Consider the following 15,357-nt stretch of genomic DNA (forward strand, 5'->3'; position numbering starts at 1 on the left):
ACACCGCTAAATTCATAGATGGTAGCTACCTACACAGGCAAAGTAATAAAAATAAGCTAACTACACAGCTGAAGTCAAAGGAAGAAGCTAACTATACAGCTAATGTAATAAAATTAAGCTAGCTACACAGCTAAAATGATTAGAAAAAGAAAGTAACTACACAGCTAAAGTCACATAAAGAAACAAACTACACACCTAAAGTAATAAAAGTAAATTTACTGCACAGCTAAGGTCAGAGATAGAAGCTAACCACACAGCTAAAGTAATAAAAATAAGCTAACTGCACAGCTTAAGTCATAGAAAAAAGCTAGCTACACAGCTAAAGCAATACCAAAAAGCTAATTACACATCTGAATTCATAGAAAGAAGCTAACTACACAGCTCAAGTCACAGAAAAAAGCTAACTCACAGCTTAAGTAACTACCAACTAACTAAATCTAAACCTAAAATTGTGGCATTTCATCCAAACAACTTTATTCTACATGTCTTATATAAAAATAATAATAAAAGAATGTGCACTCCTAAGTACAACTGTAAACTTCAGGGACTATTCAGTTGAACTGCAGGTGGTGTTACCAAAACCAAAAACAAAATAATTCTTTTCCACACCAAATATAGAAGCTCGCTTAAACACCACTTTTAACTTTGTCCTCAGTGATAATCATGAAGTTGATGTACACATTTTCAACAAAAACTTCCTCAAAAAACATGCTATTGCAGGCCTACTACAACTTCCTCCAAGATGCTGTAGATGTGTTCAAATCCTTCATAATTAGGACTCCTACACTAATTTGTAATAAACTGAAGCTGCACCTAATAACCTGAACAAATACTGTATGAATCAGACTATCGTTGGGTTTTAAAAGTCCTGTAAACCTTGATTTTCTTGATTAAAAAGGCTGTAAAAGTCATGTCTTCTTTCTTGCTGCAGACAGTGACATCAGTTAAACACTGTTTGTAGATGGGATTGTGAGCAGTAAGTAATACAACTAGTGTTGTAACAGTGAATTATGCCACCACAGAGGCTCGGTGAGTCAAGACTCCTGCAAAAACATGAATTATACTGAATGGGATAAGCCAATAAATTCATGTACTGCATAAATAATTGTTGACCCCGCAGGATTTATTGTAAAACAAGTTTGAAATTACATTCTGTAGCGCATTAGAAAGGTCTCTGAAAGTCATGGATTTAATTTGGGGAATGCTGCAGGAACTGATTAATAGTTCACAAACAAAAGATTTACAATCTGACATTTACATCTACGCATCTGTTTATTTATTTTGCTTTCTTCTGACCATTTACAAATAGGCCAAGACTTAACTCTGAATCCACTTTTTTGAAGTATTAAATCATTTATAATGCCACTTTTCTTTTCTGTTTATGGATTCCAACCTTAGTTTATAGTGTTTGTCTTGTGTTTCCAGAGAAACTCAAGTTAGTCCTTTAGAACAAAACTGAAATGTGTTGTTTTCTCACCTACCACCCACATGCAAAGTCGTTTTTTTTGGGCTGTGAAATGGAAAGTTTACAACTGTAAGTAGTAGCAAGGGAAATGGAAGCTGTTACTCCACCTGTATACCATCAGATAGAACTTGGGACAGATATTGCTCGGAAAACAAAATGACATGAGAACAAAAGCAATGCCTGGTAGAAAAGCAATGACGTATTTTTGCAATGCTTCACTGGAAATTAAAATAAAACTGAAGACTCAAATAGAAAAAAATTAAGAGCAATGATATTGAAGTAGTAAAGTAGTGTGACAGCACATGGAACACTGTACATAAAATTGAAATACTTGATGATAATATTGAAAATGTAGTTAAATATTGCACCTAAAAGTTTAAGTATTGCACGTGTTAATGAAGTATTGCACACATAGTTGAAATATTATGTATAAAATTGAATTATTCCACCTGAAAAATGAATTATTACACATGATTCTTGCACAAAATACTTAAAAAAACAATATTGTAAAATACATCAATGTAATTGATATTGAAACTAGACACATTTAGGAAAAAGACATCAAATCATGTGAAGTAGGGATCGACTTGTATGGTTTTTTTAAGGCTGATGACTGATATCTGGAACAAATACATATATTAAAAATGATTTATTAACAGCATGTAATAGTTTCTTCATTATGAAAGATTACTGGTACTAAATTTATACATATGTACAATAAATATTAGATATTAACTTGTCTTGTCATTCATAATTAAGCAAATGTGCTTCTCTGTCTTTCTGTGTAAACAATCACTGTTGATGTTGATTGGCGGTTACTCGTGATGTGCAACAGCCAATCAGAAAGAGCTGTGGGCGGGACATTGTTGAGACCCACAGAGAGAGAAGGCAGCCACAACCAAAGCAACACAGTTTATTTATATTGCGGTGATACAAAGATAGTTATCCCGATTATCTGAACTTGCCTCAATAATCAGTTGTGCTGATAATTGGTTGATCTCTAATGTGAAGTGTGTTTAAGTTAAATAGATGCTTATTTGTTGCTTTTCATCTCTTTTAGGCACATAAATCTAATGTTTTGAGTTGAAAGCTGTCCATTTCCTCTCTACTTTCATCACTAATCTTGTTCCTCTCCCTCCATGACCGCAGGGATCTTGTTCCTCCAGCTGGGGGAGGAGACCCGCCGGGTTCACCTGACCCATGAGCTGACCAGCCTGGACACTCTGAGGGCGCTGATCGTGCACATGTTCCCCCAGAGGCTCACCATGGCCATGCTCAGGTACATCGATCTGTTAGCACTTCTGCATTCAAACTTCATTTCATGCCCATTTAAGAAATCAATCTCAGAGACGAGGTGCTGTCTTCACTGCTTCATTCTCAGATAAAAAAATAATGATTGTAAACAGATGAGGAGTTTAAGCTGCTGCCCTCAGGCCGTCGTCTCAGGGCATCGAAAAGAGTCTCCTTAATCCTCACTCCTTTTGATATGTTTAACGGAAATTAGCACTCATCTGTGCTCCACCTCTGCACATTTGCGCTCTTGCACATTTGTATTTGGTATGGATTTCCGTTTAGTTTATGTCGTTATTTTCGCTGCTGTTGTTCCCTTTTGTTCTGTTAATGTGTGAACTCTTGCTGCAGAACAGATTTTCCTCAGCGGGACAATAAAGAGAGTGATGAAGCAAAAAAAATGGAAAATGGAAGCAGGAAAGAATAAAACGGAAAATATTAAAGATCAATAAATCTAAAGGAATTGTGAAATTGACTTCTCAGCCACATATATCACCTAAAGTCTCAGAATAAATGACGTTGAAATGACAAGTTGTCGTAGTGATGCCGCAGACTTTATGCATGTATTTGCATCTTTATGGTAGATTTGAAAGATGTGTTTTTCTTTTACAATGACGCCATTTATCAGAATCCGTAAAAACAAAGTATCGTTGAATTTGTGGCATTGGGAAAATTAACCAAATCTAACAACGGCAACATCAAAATCTCATGGCAAAAATTTGCGTTCTTGGCCCATTGGTGCACCTAAAAAGCCAATGACTGACTCTGTTGAACTGCAGGCAGTGTTTCCACACTCTGTCTGTCTGTTCCCAACATTACTCAAAAACAGACAAACTGATTTACATGAAAGTTTCAGGGAAGATAAGAAATGACTCAAGGACCAAATGATTAGATTTTGGCAGTGATGCGGCTTATATAGTCTGGATCCACGGATTTGTTAAATTTCTGTATCATTGTGAGACAGCAGCACGTCATCACTGTAACCATGACAACAAGTGAACGCTACATCAGCTGCCTGCTGATGATCAAATGATTGTGATCCTACTACAAATTCACCGTTGAGGACTTATCGGGACTTATTCATCAGAAATGATACAAGGAACAACTAATTAAACTGTGGGGGTGTTTCTGAGTCCCATCAATTCTCGTCGCCCGCTACATATTTAGGTCACGTGATTTGGTATCCGTACATAACGTACTCATGCAGAACACACACCTGTGCTCAGTGCAAGGCCAATTTTTTATTAAAAATTTCAGGAAATGATACAAAGACTGAGCAGTTTTGGCAGAGTACTGCTCTCTGAGTGATTTTCTTGTTTTAAAGTGTTATAAATGCATCTTACTTTACAAAAAGTATTTCTGAGTTCTCTCTCCTTCATGGTTGTTCTGTATCGGTAGAGTTACAGCACTTTATATTGTAGTGAAAAATGAACCCACAGTGAGTAAAAACAACCCAGAAATTGCTCAGGATTTAAAGAGTTAAATTTTATACACACTGAAAGTTACACTGAAGCTTCAGGGGTTTTTAAAATTAAATCTCAAATCGAATTGCAGCGTCTGTCAGAAAAATCATGAATTTTATATTTTCCACAACCGCTTCAGATTGAACGTGTTTTTTCGTTTGCTATCTTTCTGACTAGCCCAAATCAAGCATAATCCAGTCCATAAATGATTTAATTTGTCTGTCCCTTTATAGTACTTCGCAGCTGGAAGCAAGCTTGGTGACTTTGGCATGTACTTCCACTTGCTGTTAGCTTTTTATTTATTTCAACATTTAGCGCATGCAGACTCGGACGGAAAGCAGTGTGGCTAGCAGTAGCATTAGCCATCGTCAAAGTAAGATCAAGAAGTCTTGATAATTTGCACTTATGCACATCGTAAATCTGTATATTCGTTTTTCCCTCCAAATGCCTCTACTTGCTGCACTTACTGTTTGTTTCCTTTTAAATCTTTTTATACTTTCTAAAAATAAATGAGATTCCTTCCCTGTGAAATCTTAAATCTGATTGCACCCCTTACACATGCATTGCACATGAGGTTTTAAATCACAGCTAAAATTGAAGCGTCTTTGTTTTTAAGTTGTTGTAAGTTGCTGTTAACCAGATGCACTCACAACAAACACCCTCCATTTGTTTCTGACCATAAATGTGCTTTGGCTTCATTTCAGTCGCTCTGCGCAGGACAGGAACCTACGAACTAAACAATCAATGGGTGTTTTCAGCACATAGTTAATTATAGATTATCAGTAAAATCTGCTCTGCTGAAACAGCGGCTCACGTTGTTATTACCAGCAGGCCTCTCTTAACTCCACTCTCTGAGAATATTACATTTGTGATGAGTTCGATATCTGTTTATTCTCTCATTGCGCTTAAAGATCTTCCAGTTCTGCCGCCTCGCTGTAAGTGAAAATACATCACTGCATATTAGCCGGTAATTGGTGCTGAGATTGTCTTTGACTGTTTATCTGTGTCGCTTTTTTTTCTTGTTTTGATGACTATCGACGTCCAGGTCTCCCAGCACGGCGCTGCTGATCAAAGACGAGACCAGGAACGTCTTCTACGAGCTGGAGGACCCGCGGGACGTTCAGGACCGCTGCGTAATTAAGATTTACTGCAAAGAGCCCATCTACGGCACCTACCCCGGACACCACAACCCTCACCTGGCCAACGGAGACCTCAGAGTAAGTGTCCCGTCTCTTTACTAATACGATAGAGCATCTGAGACATCTTACGGTATTTGAAGCGTTCGTCTGGGTTTGTTTTTTGCTCTTTTTGCTCCCAAAATGCCAAGAAAATGATTATTTCAGTCACCTTTTGCTCCGTTGCAGATTAATTTGCTTCATGACTCACAGATTAAAAAACAGACAAACACTGGTGTCGCCGTTTCAGTGGCAGAACACCAATAATACCTCCTGGAATTCCCTTTAGAACTGTTATTTATGTTTACTAAGCGCTAGCTGGTGTGACATAATGCGTCCACAAGTTCACTTTATTCCAACTGTTCCTGGACCAGCGCCAGTTATTTCACATCAGCGGTGACGTCACGGCTGGAAGCCAGCAGGCTGTAAAATAACATAAATGTTCCTCTGAGATGAAAGGATGAAGATCCAGGTCATCTGAGGACACAGTCATTTATGCAGACTGTTACATGTTGCATATAGTATAGCAGAAAAGTTATTTACTGCTGTACATATATGTAATATATACTATATTTAGAATATCCCAACACATCTGCATTTCTTTTACAGTTGTTTTTTTTCAATATTATAAAAGACATTGATCTAATTGATTTTGAAACTAGAGACATTCAGGAATAAGACATCAAGTCATGTGAAGTGGGGATCGACTGATTTGTTTTTTTAAGGCTGATGAGTAATATCTGGAACAAAAACACATATATTAAAAGTTGTTTATTAACAGCATAATAGTTTTTTTTAATTAGAGAAGATTACTTTTACTGATTTTATACATGCATACAATAAATATTATATATGAACTTGTCTTGTCATTCATAACCAGGCAAATGTGCTTCTCTGTGTAAACAATCACTGTCAGTGTTGATTGGCAGTTACCTGTGACATGCAACAGCCAATCAGAAAGACCTGGGGGCGGGACTTTGAGACCATGAAATATATATTACCAGTTTTTAATTGTAATTTTTTGAGCAATTTACTGATATTGTACAGATTTTGTCTGTTTTACGAGTAAAATCACAGAAAAAAATTGTTAATTTACATGTTAACAAACAGGTCTGAACTGTAAATAGATAGTAATTAGTTCTTTTACTGCGTTTGGCCATCCAGGGACACATTGTGTACACTGTATTTAAATTAAGAAGTCACAATTTTAAAGAAAAAATATGTTTTTTAAGGACTGAAAACACTGTCAATCATCATTCTTTAAATATTAATTTGCAGATAATAAGTAAAATCCCCCAAAAAATAAATTTAAGTGTTGACTTAAAAACAGGCCCAAACTGTAAATATGTTCACATAAAAAATCCATATTTTTACAAGGAATAATTTGTTCTTCTACAACATTTGACCATGTCTTACACAATTTGTCTTTTACTGCATTTACATATTAAAAAAATATTTTAACGGAAAATTATGTTTCTTAGGAAAAAAATCTAAAAATAGTTTTGTTAAATTATAGAGTATCAAGTAAAATCACAAAACAATATATAAATTAACATGTTGACCAAAAAAACACCAAACAGACCCAAATCCATATTTTGTTAAATTATAGATATTGTCGAGTAAAATCACAAATTATATAAATTTAGATGTTGACCTAAAAACAAAACAAACAGATCAAAACTAAATTTTTTACAAATAGTTTGTTCTTCTACCATTTTGTACAATTTTTTTTTTACTATATTTACATTTTTAAAAGAAAATCATTATTTTAGAGAAAAAATATGTATATTAGGAAAAAATACACAAATAGTAAATACATTAACAGTTAATTTTCAGAATTTCACTATTTATTATTTACAGATATAAAATTAAATCTTATTTCTTCTTACTTGTTGATCATAAAAAACAAAAAAGAAAAAAATAGTAAATTAAATGTGAATTTTTAATAGTTGTTTTTCATTGTTATTTTACAGATAATTGCTGTTCAGTTTTTAATACACTCAGTTTACTTTGAAATAAAATAAATGTCTGTAAAAGTAAGAATAACGTTTCTTGAAAACACAGATTTCTGATGTTTTTTTTAACTGTTCTTGTGTAAATTAATATTTTGTTTCTGTGATTTTTCTAGTTATTACTCATATTTTAACTAAGCAGGAATATATGTAAGATAACATAAATTGTTCCAAAAAATTTGAAATAAAAACTGTCAAAAAATAAAGACAAAGCTGTCGTTTGACCTACAGAAACAGGTCACAGATGAGTCAGGTTAAATTTGCAGAGATCGGTGTTTTGTTATCTCTTCATGATGGAATCAGAGTTAATTAGAGGTTTGTGATCTGTGACGTTTTTTAATTTTAAAAAGAACGATGGTCAGTTTCCTCTGAAATGGGTTCAGGAGCCTCAGTGGGTTTTATCTTAATCCATCAGTCAGCCGCTGACTAAATATATGTGGCATTAGCCTGATTAGCACGATTACTGACGCTTTGTGCTTTCGGTTACAGCTAGAGCAGAATAAAACCTTTTCCTGTTTTCCGTACAGAACCTCGCATTCTGTCGCCTCCTAATTACACTGTGATTATGGAAATGAGGCGGTAATTCAAAGTGCCACAGAATGCTGCTTTTATAGGATAAAATAAATTATAAACTAGATAAATTACATTAGAGCAGACTGTGAAAGATGAATCTGGCTGTCAGACGGCTGAAGTGAAGCAGAGGAACGTCAGCCTGGAGCTCGGTGTTTACGGTCGGTCGCTGCCTCTGGTTTGCAGCTGGAGGTCGCGTGTTCTCCTGGGATCTGGAACCTTCTTTTACGGCCCCGTCAGGGAAACCTTGAGTTTTATGTGTGAGGTTCCACCAAGGTGAAGCCGAGGACGCCGGCGTCGGAGCTTATTGAACTCCAGCCGAGATTATTCCCTGATTGCAGCCGCGAAAGCATGACGAGGATCAGTGGAGCCAATCAGAGCCGGAGGACGGAAAACGTTTGAGGAGGAGATTGATGGGCAGATTTTTATCAGCAGGAGGAAGGCTGCTTCTGAAGACCTGTCAGGACAGCGAATAGTGGAGTACTGTAAGAGATGATGAAGAGAAGTGAAAATAACATCAATTATTGGTAAAATAATGTTTTTAGCAAATTGAAATGCAGTAGAACAATCAAATTTTATAATCAAATCTGTGCAGTAATGCATATTTTTGATGCAGATATGATCTAAAAAGTGCTAATTTTTAATGGTCAAAAGTTTACATCCACTTGTAACATAATGAGAACATAATGTCATCCCTCTCTTGAGTTTCCAGTTATTTCTACAACTCTGATTTTTCTCTGATAGAGTGATTGGAACAGATACTTCTTTGTCCCAAAAACATTCATGAAGTTTGGTTCTTTGATGACTTTATTATGGGTGAACAGAAAAAGTGACCAAATCTGCTGGGTCAAAAATATACAGCGAGAGAAATTATTTATTATTTTTCAGGCATTAGTCAACATCATTTTTCTTTCAAATAACAGCAAATATCTGTAAAATAATGACAGTTTTGCTCACATGAATATTGTAAAAATGTGTAAAGAAGTGTAAAAGGAAAAATATTAGTAAAAATGCGGATTTTCTTATTTACAGCTTGGCCTTTTTGTGGCGTTACTAATTATTATTAAAAATTTGCCAAAACATGGAAAATCTGAAAAAATTGCAGTGAAACATTTTCACCATTTTTCAGTTCTTATATATCTGTAAAAAAAAAAAAATCTGTAAATATCTGTTAAATACATATGTAGATATCTTTAGCTTATTTGAGTACATTAAAAAATTAAATATATAAAAATATCTAAATATTTTAATATATATATATATATATATATATATATATATATATATATATATATATATATACAACATTTTATATAGATATATTTAGCTTTTTAAACACAAAAATATATGAAAATACATTCAGAAATATTAAAATATTTTTTCAAATATATAAAAATTATCTATATATATATTGATAATTCTATGTGTGTGTTTATATGTATATATGACATTTTAATACATTGTAAAATATAAATATATAAAACATATTTTTATATATAAATTAAAAAAAATTATGTATGTATCTATCTAAATACATTCAGTGTATTAATCCTTAATATACATAATTTTTTGTTATGTAAAATATTTTTCCTCATTCAAATACAGTTAAAAAATAGTGTATCTTTAAGGAGAAATGTAAAAAACTAAAGGATACTATTTGTAGAAAGACATTTTTGATGTAGACATTAGTTAGCCTCTATATTTAAAGCAACATTTAAATTAATCATTTTTTTCTGTGATTTTTACCAGTTATTAGCTGTTATTCTGGAATAGTTGAAATATCAGTGAATTGTTGACAAAGGGACACTTTTAATAAAGTTTTCTTTGTGCTGTGGACCTCCGACTAGGTGGAATTAAACGTCTGTAATTTAACAGCTGCCTTCAATGGGAGGCTGTTGCTAAGATACGGCCGGAGGATGATGGTCTGTCCACAGGGTGTTGTTATAAACGGCCGGAGGGTTATTATGTGGAAATATTGGCTTTTCAATTTGCATCGTCTCCAGGAGATAGCTTTGTGCGTCACGAGCAATTACAGCGCCTTCTTCCTTTGTGCTTCCCGTTCTAACGCCGCCTTTGTCTCGTCTTCCTGCCCGACGTTCAGGATTGATGCCAGGAGATAATCTCTTCATGCTCGGCCCGTCAATATTCCATCAAGTGCAACTTAAACTGCTCTTCGAGGGCAATTTGGAGTCTTTCCTGTCAATCATGTAGCTGCATCTATGAAGCGCCAGACGTTCCTGTAAACTACAGATAGAAGCTTTTATTGTCTTCGTGTCAATACAACAAAATTTGTGACTTTTCCATCTTTTATTTTACATCTCGTTTAAAATTTGAAACCAAAAGAAAACAATTGCTTGACGAGATTCTGTAAAAACAAAAAAATGAATTCTAAACTCCTCAGCAGAACTGAGAAGCAAAGACTGCAATTTTTTGTGATTTTTTTCACTCATTTGATTTTGGACGTTTATGGCATTCTGTGATCATTTTGTGTCACATTTTACTAGTTTTACATCTTTTTATGGTCATTGTGTGTCACATTTTGGATGTTTAGCGACGTTTTGTCGTCTTTTTTGGTAATTTTCTGTCACATTTTGGTTGTTTTAGAGAATTTTGTGTCACATTTTGGTCTTTTGCGTCATTCTGTGGTCACTTGGTGATCATTTTTTATCCCACTGTGATCGATTCACATCTTTTTGCATCACATTTTAGCGGTTTTGTGTCACATTTTGTCTGTTTTAGGTCATTTTATGTCTTTTTGTGGTCATTGTGTGTCACAGTTTGGTCATTTTCATCTCATTTTGGTTGTTTAACTTAGTTTTGTGGTCTTTTTCGGTCATTTTTGCTAATTTTGTGTCATATTTTCTCTGTTTTGGGTCATTTTGTGTCACATTGTGGTTGTTTTATGTCGTTCTGCGCTCTTTTGTGTCATATTTTGGCTGTTTTGCATCACATTTTGATCATGTTGCGGAACATTGTACAGAATGTAAAACAATGTACCACGCAAACTACGCTCCGTCGCTGCAACAGGAAGGTGTTCTGCGGGATACTCCTCAACATGTTATATTTGAGTCTTTTTTTTTAAAAAATATGTTTGCAAAATTGTCAAAAAAAACTTTTTTCACTTTGTCATTATGGGGTATTGTGTGTAGAATTTTGAGGAAAAAATCTATATTTAATCCATTGCGGAATGAGGTTGTAAAGCCGTTGAGTTTTTCCACCATGTCGTTCTGCTGACTGATTCAGCTTCATGCACCTCTGAGATGAACTCTTAAAAAATATAAGAGTGTGATCGTTTTAGAAACCACTTGTCGAGGAACCTGGTCGTGTTTTTAAAGCCCTCTTTGGAGACTGTTAACTGCTATCATGTCTTTCATGAGGTCAGAAGTCATCGGATAAGTGATTGCTCTCATATCGTGTAACACCGCCGGCATAAACATCCAGAGTATTTTTTTTTTGGCTTTGTGTCTCATTCAGATTTGGATTTGTCGTAAAGAGCTTTGTGCTGCTGATTTAAATGGTCGATCTAGTCGTGTTTCTGGGTCATCATTTGTGCATTCTGTAGCTGAAATATTTCTATATGCATCACATTTTGGTACTTCACGTCATTCTGTGGTCCTTTTGTGGTTGTTTTACATCTTTTGCAATCGTTTTGTGTCACATTTGTCGGTTTTAGGTCATTTTGTGTCATATTTTGGTTGTTTTACTTCTTTTTATGGTCGTTGTGCGTCACGTTTTGGTCATTTTCGGCACAATTTGGTTGTTTAATGTAGTTTTGTGGTCTTTTTGGGTCATTCTTTGGTTGTTGTGTGTCACATTTTGTCTATTTTCTGTCAATTTGCGTCACATTATGGTTGTTTTAACGTCTTTCTGCATCACATTTTTGTTGTTTTTTATGTTTTTCTGTGGTCATTTTGTGTGACATCGTGGTTGTTTTGTCACATTTTGATCCTTTGCGTTACTCTATGGTCGTTGTTTGGTAATTTTATGTCACATTTTGTATGTCTTGGATCATTTTGTGTCACATTGTGGTTGTTTTACATGGTTTTGCACTCTTTTTGCATCACAATTTAGCTTTATTGTCACATTTTGTCTGTTTTAGGCCATTTTATATCAAATTGTTTTACTTTTGTGGTCATTTTGTGTAACATTTTGGTAATTTTCATCACATTTTGGTGGTTTTCTGTCATATTTTGGTTTTGTAATGTAGTTTTGTGGTCTTTATTGGTCATTTTTTGGTAATTTTGTGTCACTTTCTCTCTGTTGTAGGTAGTTTGTGCTACTTTGTGGTTGCTTTGTCTTTTTTCATCACATTTTGGTCGTGTTGTGTCAAATTTTTGTCCTTTACGTCATTTTGTGGTCATTTTGTGTCACATTGTAGTTGTTCTACATCTTTTTGCACTCTTCTTACATCACGTTTTAGCCTTTTCTGTCACATGTTTTCTAATTTCTGTCATTTTGTGTCACGTTGTTGTTTCACATGTTTTTATGGTCAGTGTGTGTCACATTTTGGTAATTTTCATCACATTTTGGTTGTTTTGTGAGTGTTGTTTTTAATAAATTTGCAAAATTGTCCATATATAGCCTGATATGTTTTCGTTAATTTACCTCACTTCGCAAAACCTAGTCTTCTCTGCCCGATTGCACTGTTGAATCGTGTCTATATTAGGGTCACATCTTGTTATTTTGCAGTAAATCGCACCCAGCAGTGGTGTTAGAAACCCTCTTCTTGGCTTATTGTGGTTTAGAGTGAAAAATCTCAGATCCAGAGAGTTTCTGTTGATGTTTTACCCTTGTGTTTGTAACTTAACTGTTAAGACTGTCTGTGGCTATCGCATATCTGCAGTGTTGATGCTGAAATGATGCATGTGCAGCCCTACTGTCTATATTCTGAGGGTTTTCACAGAGAGCGTCACTCACAGCATGATTTATTGAACATTTTACTCCTAATAATAGGCCAAAAATGGATTTTCTTTCGTGGCTGTGGAGTAGTTTGTGATATATGGAGCTATAAAAGGAAATATCCAAAATCCCCTCTATAAAAGCCTTTTGACTCTAACATGTCTGTAAGATAGAACAAGAATTTTGACGCTAGTTTTATCACATTTTCAGATTTCTGTTCTGGAAATCAATGCAAATTAGCGATTTTTTTTTTGACTATATAATGCCTTGTTTGCTTTTTTTAATCTTTTGAAAACTTGCAATGCCAAAAAAATGGGTGCTATGTTATAAGCAATTACCTGAGGTGGTTTCAAAGTGATATCTGTTAGTTCTCCTGCAGTATCTCCTATTAAAATGAAGAAATCATTGCGATATAATGTTGTGAAGCTCTGTGTTTAAATAGAACTTCTGAGCCGTATGCAGTGAACTGAACGCAGCTCCAGAGTGGAACTAAATGAAGCCTCCTGCTCTGACTTTCAGCAGAGAGAAGGACAGCTGCTGGATAAAACATGACGTCACCGTTTTACAGCTGCAGAGCAGAAGTCAGGATCACATTTTGCTGTTTCTGTCACCGACGCTGGTAGAACTGCATCATTTTTTTAAACGAAATTAATCAAGCCGATTGCAGATAAACAGCTTAAATCTTATAATTTACCTTAAATCCATTTGCTTCAGATTGCGAATCAATAGTGGCTTTAACAGAACCGTATATAGATTGTTTGATTGAGCTGCGTGACAAATTTTAGTCAGCCCTGTCCAATCACGTTCTTTAATTCTGTCTATATTAGAGATGCATCTTGTTTTTGTGCAGTAATTTACACAGCAGTGATGTGAGAAGCCTTCTATAGGAAAAGCTGCAGACCTGCTGGCTGAATCTTGCAGTTTAGACTGAAAAATGTGGCACTTTCAAGATTTGCTCAGATCCAGAGAGCTTTGTGTCGCTGGTTCTTACACTTGTGTTTGTAGTGGAGCTTTTTCTGGTGTCTGTAACTTTAAATGTTCCCGTTTAACTGAGTGTCAGTGATATAACCTTGTCCGAAGTTGGCTTACTTTGGCTTTGCTGGGTCTCGCAGCAGCGACACTATAAATGCTGCTCACTGTTCAATGTGCCCTTAGAGATTTTATTTGTCTGTCTAGAAACCCATTATCATCCATCATTTTAAACAGTTTCAGTATAACATACACAGATAGAGGTGCCTGGTCGGGTGTTTTGGCGGCTGGTGATTTCAATGTTGTGGCTGGTTAATGTATGTTCTCAGGTTTTTCATTCATGACTGAGCCTAATATTTGATTTGTCTCTTGGTGAATCTGTAAGATCAATGTAGTGGTGTACAAAGGGAAATATTTCTCTTTGAAGTGTAATAAAAACCAAAGGAAACCTTAAAGCTCGTGTCCGGAATTTGAATCGCAGCGTCTCCCAAAACACTGTTGGTCCCTCCCTCTGATTTCGCCCCTTTATTTGTGCACGCGCGCAGTACATGAGAGAAGTGCCCGGAGTGCTGCAGCATCTCGCCTGTTTTGCTGTTTTCTGCTCTTCTACATTTAGTACATTTAGTAAATAATAAAGGAATTACGTTAGAATTCTGTATTGAGTCTAACTTGTCCTAATACCAAAATAACATGAATCTGCTAGGACGAACTAGTAAAGTTTCAATATGTGATTACACTGGTGTATCCCTCTCGATGACGTTGTTTATCAAACTTAGTGCATTTACGTGTGTATATGTGTTACATTGTTTATTTATTTCTATCTAGAGTTCAGAATTGCATGACTCCTCTGACGAAGAGTATGTCCCAGACGTCCCAACATCTTCCTCCAGAGGTCGGGCATCTAAACGAAGCCGTCAGGCGGGCTATGGAGGCCGTGGTCGGGGAGCGACGCGAGCACCCCGAGCCAAAAAACGTCCTGCAGTCTCTTGGCCTGACAAGCCGTGGGATTGGTAACTTTTCTGGAAGTTGCCGATCCCTGATGCCCTCTCCTCCACAAGCAAAACAAATGTGCGCGCGGTTGCGTAGTGCGAAGCTCGCCCACCTCTGCATGGGCTTGCTTGCTGTGCGCGTAACCGTTGATTGACAGCATGACAAAGCTGAAGCTCGAACTTGATTGGTCGGCAGCAACCGGTGCTTTTTGGAATAACATGGGGGTCTATGAGAGGAAGGCGGAGCTCAGGAATAAATTTTCATATCGCGTTATACTAACTTTATATTATAGTATCGAACTAGACAAACACATTTGAGCTTTGTTAAACAATGATACATAAATTGAAAACAAACGGAAACTCCGGACACGAGCTTTAATGGATACAGTATGTATACTCAACCACTGTTGCCCTAACACCATCTCCCAACAACAAGGATGTCCTGACACAATCTTTGCATTTTTAACTGATCAATATCGGAACAAACCTGAACCCAGTCTCTAAACACTGACTTAAAGACCTGCT

At 35.7% G+C, this 15,357-nt stretch overlaps 1 protein-coding gene across 9 annotated transcripts in view; it reads left to right on the top strand.

Annotated features, from left to right (window-relative positions):
• Positions 1 to 15,357, top strand: part of LOC110960444 (SRC kinase signaling inhibitor 1-like) — a 206,479-nt gene that overhangs the window by 137,147 nt on the left and 53,975 nt on the right. For all 9 annotated transcript variants that reach the window (XM_051939812.1, XM_051939806.1, XM_051939807.1 and 6 more), the window contains 2 exons: positions 2,615 to 2,744; positions 5,264 to 5,435. In XM_051939812.1, the coding sequence (XP_051795772.1) occupies positions 2,615 to 2,744; positions 5,264 to 5,435 (302 nt within the window). The remainder of the gene's footprint in view (positions 1 to 2,614; positions 2,745 to 5,263; positions 5,436 to 15,357) is intronic.

The sequence above is a fragment of the Acanthochromis polyacanthus genome, chromosome 19, assembly GCF_021347895.1.
Source record: "Acanthochromis polyacanthus isolate Apoly-LR-REF ecotype Palm Island chromosome 19, KAUST_Apoly_ChrSc, whole genome shotgun sequence".
In the NCBI taxonomy this organism is placed as follows: domain Eukaryota; kingdom Metazoa; phylum Chordata; class Actinopteri; family Pomacentridae; genus Acanthochromis; species Acanthochromis polyacanthus.